Source organism: Oncorhynchus masou, unplaced genomic scaffold, assembly GCF_036934945.1.
Source record: "Oncorhynchus masou masou isolate Uvic2021 unplaced genomic scaffold, UVic_Omas_1.1 unplaced_scaffold_2189, whole genome shotgun sequence".
NCBI lineage: Eukaryota > Metazoa > Chordata > Actinopteri > Salmoniformes > Salmonidae > Oncorhynchus > Oncorhynchus masou.
In genome coordinates this window covers 70,336-79,234 of record NW_027008665.1, presented here as the reverse complement: position 1 = coordinate 79,234, position 8,899 = coordinate 70,336, and the positions used below count along the sequence as shown (strand labels likewise).

The following is an 8,899-nucleotide window of genomic DNA, read 5'->3' as shown; positions in this document are numbered from 1 at the left end:
CTGATATAGTCTCTCTACTACTACACCCATCCACTAGTACTAGAGTAAGGAGGGTCCCTAAACCTTAGTTAGACTGATATAGACTCTCCACTACACCCATCCACTAGGACCAGAGGAAGGAGGGTCCCTAAACCTTAGTTAGACTGATATAGTCTCTCTACTACTACACCCATCCACTAGTACTAGAGGAAGGAGGGTCCCTAAACCTTAGTTAGACTGATTTAGTCTCAACTACATCACTACACTCCTTTCTGAACCAGACCAACACAGAACACAGAGATTTGTAATGACAACACAGATATTGTACACAAACTTTCAATAACATTATCATTTGTGATTGATTTGAAACTGCGTGATGGATTTATTCTGGAAATTATTACAATGAAATACAACTATAAAGAAATACAACAGTTTGAGCCACAAGGTGGAAGCATATTATAATATTTAATCTCTCTCTTTCCCCCTGCTGGCAAAGATGTACGGAGAGAAAAGAGTCATGAGTAAAATGTTAAAGTACATTATAGTAAGACGTCGGTTTATAACACTATTGAATATAAACTATGAATATATTGAATTTATCACGTTATTGTGCTGTTGTTTTAATTCCTCATACAGTGAAAAGTACAAGCAAATATTGCCTAGGAAATAATCAAGTTTCCTTTTCAAATCAACTATTTTAAATAGATATGGAAGATTATTAAATATTTACTTTCAGAATGTTCTTATAAAACAATCTTATCACACTAATGAAAGGTTCTCAATAATGTGAAGTTTTAATATAAACTAAACTTGTGGTCCATCTCTGGTTATTCATTAACATTACAGTAAACCTGCCCTACATCCTGGATATCTAGATCAACTATTTCTGGATCTGGACTAAAGTCAGAGAGCAGAATGCGCTATTTGAGTTCAGTTAAACTCCCCTCATTTAGAGCTGCTAACACTGATGTTCATCAACATGATCAAATACAAACACTTGTTCTTTAGAATGTTCTTTATTTAATATCCACAATACAGCAAAGCTCTAACTATTCCTCTATTATACATCTACAAAACAACACATTTCAAATATAAAAAGTCTACTTATCGTGTAGCCTATTATATCAGTGTGATTAGCTATTCATCTTTTAAGGAACATAATGTATATATGCAGGTTAAACTTCTAATGCATTAACAATAACTTGAAAAGTGATGTAGAAAATGAAATGGACATTACAATGGTTCTCAGGCTATTCAGTGCTGCATTCAGACTTCTTGATGCCTTTCTCAGCGAACTTGGATCCCGCGGTGACTTTACATGAGAACACTTTGTCCTGGTTCCATTCTGACGTGTCAACGGTCAGACAGCTGCTGAGTTGAAACGTCTTGTCGGCTTGCGGCACCGGGCCACTCGTTGCGATGCCGCCGGTGACCGGATTCCCTCCCGCTGTCCAGCTGACATCTGCGAAGGCCATGGCCATCTGACTGGCCAGACACACCAGGGTGACTTTGCTGGATTTCAACTCATCGCTGGACGGAGGGAAGATGGTCAAGACAGGCGGAGGGAGGGTAAAGTCTGGACCAATGGAATGAGCAGAATAAATATTACGCAAAATCATTTGATATGTTAGTAGAATGAAACAGGGTTGTGTGATTATACTGTAGAATAAACAAATACAACGTTTTCTCAAAGGCTACAAACAATTAACATGTTGGGCTCATAAATTAAAAGGCCCTAAAACCATGTAATTCTATCGCTACATGTTACTCACAAATCTCTGTTTGTACCTGGTCTTAGTTTTAAACTTCCTAAGTAACTCTCCATGTGTGACTTTTCAGAGGTGAAGCAGATTTCGGTACAAGTGGATAATGAGTTCAGATCTCTACATTTAAACATAATCAAGTAGTCAGATGTGCTGAATGAGGGATACAATCAAACATATATCCTACTACTAGTCACCCAGGAAACAGAGTTACCAACTGTCATTTAGTAGCCTGCAATGTAATGAATCATGTAGCAACATTGTGTGTAACTACCATATACATGGTTTTATTATTATTTAATATAACATTGTGTAACTACTATATACATGGTTTTATCATTCTTTAATATAAGTTGGGACCAATGCCTTAAAGGTTGATACAACTTTATGTAGCATTCACATTCAAATCTACCTCTGAGTAAATAGATGATTATTGTATGAGACATTATAAATGAGTATTGTTGTCAAGTGGCAGCAGTAACCTACATGGTCAAATAGTCCATCATGTTTTTTAAGTTTAGATGAGAAATCAACAACTACAGATGTACTGTAGGTTAAGAAGATGTCACATGGTGTCCATCACTCTTGATAATCAGTCCACAAAGTAGGTTATTTACACTAAATAAACATGAAAGAAGCATATAATGTTAAATATGTAACTCTATTAACTATTACGTATTAAAACAAGCCTTGAATACAAAAATATAAGGTTAAAATAAAGGGAACTCACCAGTGACAATGAGCTTGGTTCCTTGTCCGAATACCACAGTGATTCAGTTTGTTTTCACGGCCGTACAACAACCTCCTCACTCTCTACTGAGAGGACAGGAACTGAAACATCCCATTCAGACAGAGCTTCACTCTCTCTACTGAGAGGACAGGAACTGAACCATCCCATTCAGACAGAGCTTCACTCTCTCTACTGAGAGGACAGGAACTGAACCATCCCATTCAGACAGAGCTTCACTCTCTCTACTGAGAGGACAGGAACTGAACCATCCCATTCAGACAGAGCTTCACTCTCTCTACTGAGAGGACAGGAACTGAAACATCCCATTCAGACAGAGCTTCCCTCTCTCTACAAACATCTCAGGCTTTTCTAGAGTTCCTCTCAATGAAGTAACAGTATATAGTATAGCATCATATTCTGCTGTTTGTGTCTGGTCAATTTGGATCAATCAGTTAAAGAACTATCCATATGATGCAGTATTGACCTGATGATGATGATGATGATGATGATATGATCTTGTTGACATGTAGGGATGGATGGTAGTTCTATATTCAGATCTCCCATTGTGACATGTGTATATTGTTATAATAATCTGTGATCAACTTCAACTACTGTTTCTTACAGTTCACCCCACTGCCACGCATGAATTAGAAGTGAGTGTATTTGGGGAGAAGATTTTTGTCATGGTGTATATCACTGTGATACATATTCCTTAACAGAGCTGTCCCAGGTCTTACAATAATACACCGTTGAGTTTTCCTCCTCCACATTGTTAATAATCAAACAATAATCTGATTTAGACTGATGATTAGATGTGAATTTAGGAGAGGAGAAACCAGAACCATATTCTACAGAACTCCAAACAGTGTGGTACCACCTTAACACATACTGAGGGACTCCTCCTAGAACATGTTTATATAACCAGCAATATTATCAACAGTCCCCAGGTTACAGTCCAGAGTGCCCCTCTCTATTATCAACAGTCCCCATGTTACAGTCCATAGTGGCCGTCTCTATTATCAACAGTCCCCAGGTTACAGTCCAAAGTGCCCCTCTCTAAAATCAACAGTCCCCAGGTTACAGTCCAGAGTGCCCCTCTCTACTATCAACAGTCCCCAGGTTACAGTCCTTAGTGGCCGTCTCTATTATCAACAGTCCCCAGGTTACAGTCCTTAGTGCCCCTCTCTATTATCAACAGTCCCCAGGTTACAGTCCATAGTGGCCGTCTCTACTATCAACAGTCCCCAGGTTACAGTCCTTAGTGGCCTTCTCTATTATCAACAGTCCCCAGGTTACAGTCCATATTGGCCTTCTCTATTATCAACAGTCCCCAGGTTACAGTCCTTAGTGGCCTTCTCTATTATCAACAGTCCCCAGGTTACAGTCCTTAGTGACCTTCTCTATTATCAACAGTCCCCAGGTTACAGTCCTTAGTGGCCTTCTCTATTATCAACAGTTCCCAGGTTACAGTCCTTAGTGGCCGTCTCTATTATCAACATTAACCAGGTTACAGTCCCTAGTGGCCTTCTCTATTATCAACAGTCCCCAGGTTACAGTCCTTAGTGGCCTTCTCTATTATCAACAGTCCCCAGGTTACAGTCCTTAGTGGCCTTCTCTATTATCAACAGTCCCCAGGTTACAGTCCTTAGTGGCCTTCTCTATTATCAACAGTCCCCAGGTTACAGTCCTTAGTGGCCTTCTCTATTATCAACAGTCCCCAGGTTACAGTCCTTAGTGGCCTTCTCTATTATCAGTTCCCAGGTTACAGTCCTTAGTGGCCGTCTCTATTATCAACATTAACCAGGTTACAGTCCCTAGTGGCCTTCTCTATTATCAACAGTCCCCAGGTTACAGTCCTTAGTGGCCTTCTCTATTATCAACAGTCCCCAGGTTACAGTCCTTAGTGGCCTTCTCTATTATCAACAGTCCCCAGGTTACAGTCCTTAGTGGCCGTTTCTATTATCAACAGTCCCCAGGTTACAGTCCTTAGTGCCCCTCTCTAAAATCAACAGTCCCCAGGTTACAGTCCAGAGTGCCCCTCTCTACTATCAACAGTCCCCAGGTTACAGTCCTTAGTGCCCCTCTCTATTATCAACAGTCCCCAGGTTACAGTCCATAGTGGCCGTCTCTACTATCAACAGTCCCCAGGTTACAGTCCTTAGTGGCCTTCTCTATTATCAACAGTCCCCAGGTTACAGTCCATATTGGCCTTCTCTATTATCAACAGTCCCCAGGTTACAGTCCTTAGTGGCCTTCTCTATTATCAACAGTCCCCAGGTTACAGTCCTTAGTGACCTTCTCTATTATCAACAGTCCCCAGGTTACAGTCCTTAGTGGCCTTCTCTATTATCAACAGTTCCCAGGTTACAGTCCTTAGTGGCCGTCTCTATTATCAACATTAACCAGGTTACAGTCCCTAGTGGCCTTCTCTATTATCAACAGTCCCCAGGTTACAGTCCTTAGTGGCCTTCTATTATCAACAGTCCCCAGGTTACAGTCCTTAGTGGCCTTCTCTATTATCAACAGTCCCCAGGTTACAGTCCTTAGTGGCCTTCTCTATTATCAACAGTCCCCAGGTTACAGTCCTTAGTGGCCTTCTCTATTATCAACAGTCCCCAGGTTACAGTCCTTAGTGGCCTTCTCTATTATCAGTTCCCAGGTTACAGTCCTTAGTGGCCGTCTCTATTATCAACATTAACCAGGTTACAGTCCCTAGTGGCCTTCTCTATTATCAACAGTCCCCAGGTTACAGTCCTTAGTGGCCTTCTCTATTATCAACAGTCCCCAGGTTACAGTCCTTAGTGGCCTTCTCTATTATCAACAGTCCCCAGGTTACAGTCCTTAGTGGCCGTTTCTATTATCAACAGTCCCCAGGTTACAGTCCTTAGTGCCCCTCTCTAAAATCAACAGTCCCCAGGTTACAGTCCAGAGTGCCCCTCTCTACTATCAACAGTCCCCAGGTTACAGTCCTTAGTGGCCTTCTCTATAATCAACAGTCCCCAGGTTACAGTCCATATTGGCCTTCTCTATTATCAACAGTCCCCAGGTTACAGTCCTTAGTGGCCTTCTCTATTATCAACAGTCCCCAGGTTACAGTCCTTAGTGGCCTTCTCTATTATCAACAGTCCCCAGGTTACAGTCCTTAGTGGCCGTTTCTATTATCAACAGTCCCCAGGTTACAGTCCATATTGGCCGTCTCTATTATCAACATTAACCAGGTTACAGTCCTTAGTGGCCTTCTCTATTATCAACAGTTCCCAGGTTACAGTCCTTAGTGGCCGTCTCTATTATCAACATTAACCAGGTTACAGTCCCTAGTGGCCTTCTCTATTATCAACAGTTCCCAGGTTACAGTCCTTAGTGGCCGTCTCTATTATCAACATTAACCAGGTTACAGTCCTTAGTGGCCTTCTCTATTATCAACAGTCCCCAGGTTACAGTCCTTAGTGGCCGTTTCTATTATCAACAGTCCCCAGGTTACAGTCCTTAGTGCCCCTCTCTAAAATCAACAGTCCCCAGGTTACAGTCCAGAGTGCCCCTCTCTACTATCAACAGTCCCCAGGTTACAGTCCTTAGTGGCCTTCTCTATTATCAACAGTCCCCAGGTTACAGTCCATATTGGCCTTCTCTATTATCAACAGTCCCCAGGTTACAGTCCTTAGTGGCCTTCTCTATTATCAACAGTCCCCAGGTTACAGTCCCTAGTGGCCTTCTCTATTATCAACAGTCCCCAGGTTACAGTCCTTAGTGGCCGTTTCTATTATCAACAGTCCCCAGGTTACAGTCCTTAGTGCCCCTCTCTAAAATCAACAGTCCCCAGGTTACAGTCCAGAGTGCCCCTCTCTACTATCAACAGTCCCCAGGTTACAGTCCTTAGTGGCCTTCTCTATTATCAACAGTCCCCAGGTTACAGTCCATATTGGCCTTCTCTATTATCAACAGTCCCCAGGTTACAGTCCTTAGTGGCCTTCTCTATTATCAACAGTCCCCAGGTTACAGTCCTTAGTGGCCTTCTCTATTATCAACAGTCCCCAGGTTACAGTCCTTAGTGGCCTTCTCTATTATCAACAGTTCCCAGGTTACAGTCCTTAGTGGCCTTCTCTATTATCAACAGTCCCAGGTTACAGTCCTTAGTGGCATTCTCTATTATCAACATTAACCAGGTTACAGTCCCTAGTGGCCTTCTCTATTATCAACAGTTCCCAGGTTACAGTCCTTAGTGGCCTTCTCTATTATCAACAGTTCCCAGTTTACAGTCCTTAGTGGCCTTCTCTATTATCAACAGTTCCCAGGTTACAGTCCTTAGTGGCCTTCTCTATTATCAACAGTCCCCAGGTTACAGTCCTTAGTGGCCTTCTCTATTATCAACAGTTCCCAGGTTACAGTCCTTAGTGGCCTTCTCTATTATCAACAGTTCCCAGGTTACAGTCCAGAGTGGCCGTCTCTGAGAGGAGAGGAGAGGCTGCAGGACCCACCTATATGGAGACAGACATGGAGGACCAGAGGGAGGGGCCTCTACAGTTAACCAATCACCAAGCCAGGGAGTACCAGAGGGAGGGGCCTCTACAGTTAACCAATCACTATCTACTCTCAAACGTACTGTATCTGGGTCTTCACAAGACCAACAGACAGATTTATAAATAATAACTGGATGTATCCTATATTTTCATAACTGTGACATACATTTCAATTAGAATCACTATTAAACTATAAAAAATTGAAATATTTAAGAGAAGACGATTTCATAAACATATTGGATTTGTTTTGTTGCATTGTAAAGATCAGTATTCTGTTTCTTCTCATTTATGTTAGTTAGTTTATATCAGCATGTCATAATATAGATAATAACATTATTATAATGTAATCTGGACCTGATAGTGGGGTTCTGAACTATCAGTACATCACTAAATGACTGTTGATGTATTGTGTCTCTACTGTAAACCAGGGGACTGACTGTCATGGAGGTTCTGATACATGGAGTCTTCTGTCAGGACTGAACCTTCTGGAATATCACTTTATCATTCATGATTTGTGACAACTAGGTATAATTGTTAATGTCAACATCCTAGTAAATGTGTGAAGGGTTTTGTGTAAAACACAAGCATGGAATGTTCTCCTCCTGCAGACACACTGGTTCAGGATGACTTGACATTCAGTTAGTGTCTATATTCAGAACATCTGAAAGCAGAAGTGAGTGTATTTGGTGGGGAGGTTTTTGTCATGGTGTATATCACTGTGATACGTGCACATTAACAGAGTTGTCCCATGTATGACAGTAATACACTGCTGAGTCTGTCTCCTCCACATTACTGATTATAAACTGATAATCCTTATCAGACGTGGCTTTAGATGTGAAACGATCAGAGGAGAAACCAGATCCATATTCATTAGGAGAGGAGTGAGTACGGTAAAACCTTAACACATACTGAGGAGCTCCTCCTGGAACCTGTTTATACCAGATTACATAATAGCCTTCATCTTTGCTGATGTCACAGTGAAAAGTGGCAGTCCCCTTTGTACTGACAGTCAGTACTGAAGGTGTCTGTGTCACTGCTTTCTGGCAACTGACATCTGTGGGAATGAAATACAATTTAAGACATTAAATCAAACATGAATTAACAACTTCTAATGGCTTTCTTTGATTCATGTTGAACATATAGTAAATCCCTTACATGTTAGAGCAGTGAAGAGAGTGCAGAGTGTCCCCAGCATGTTGTCAGTGTGTGGTGTGAACGGCCCTTACTGTCCAGCTGAGAGATGAGCAGGGTTGGAGTGTGAGGAGAGGAGAGGCTGCAGGACCCACCTATAAGGAGACAGCCAGGGAGGATCAGGGGGAGGGGCCTCTGCAGTTAACCTATCACCAAGCCATAGATGACCAGAGGGAGGGGCCTCTGCAATCAACCGACCACCAGCTACTATTATTTTTCAGTGTAATTTTTCTGAATGATCAAAGTAACCAGAATCTAGTATGATCATTGTTCTACATGAGATCCTGTCTTCTTCACTGACTCATATTCTACCTCCATCAAATCATATCTGTAGTTTAATATCCTATACTAGTTCTACACAGGACCAACATAATGACGAGGTATCTAATCTCCTACCTCCATCAAATCATATCTGTAGTTTAATATCCTATACTAGTTCTACACAGGACCAACATAATGACGAGGTATCTAATCTCCTACCTCCATCAAATCATATCTGTAGTTTAATATCCTATACTAGTTCTACACAGGACCAACATAATGATGAGGTATCTAATCTCCTACCTCCATCAAACCATGAATGGAGTTTATTATCCTACACGAGATCTACACAGGACCAAAAAAAAAAGTATTTCACCTTTATTTAACCAGGTAGGCAAGTTGAGAACAAGTTCTCATTTACAATTGCGACCTGGCCAAGATAAAGCAAAGCAGTTCGA

General features: G+C 41.5%; 1 protein-coding gene across 1 annotated transcript; it reads right to left on the bottom strand.

The window, feature by feature from the left end:
* Window positions 1-976: 976 nt before the first annotated feature.
* LOC135533065 (immunoglobulin lambda-1 light chain-like) lies at window positions 977-8,283 on the bottom strand. Its single transcript, XM_064960455.1, has 4 exons — window positions 8,145-8,283; window positions 7,715-8,043; window positions 2,473-2,506; window positions 977-1,555 (listed from the first exon to the last, which is right to left on the bottom strand). Exons 1-4 carry the CDS (start codon window positions 8,182-8,184, stop codon window positions 1,230-1,232), a joined length of 729 nt encoding a protein of 242 aa, XP_064816527.1. The 5' UTR covers window positions 8,185-8,283; the 3' UTR covers window positions 977-1,229.
* Window positions 8,284-8,899: the final 616 nt, after the last annotated feature.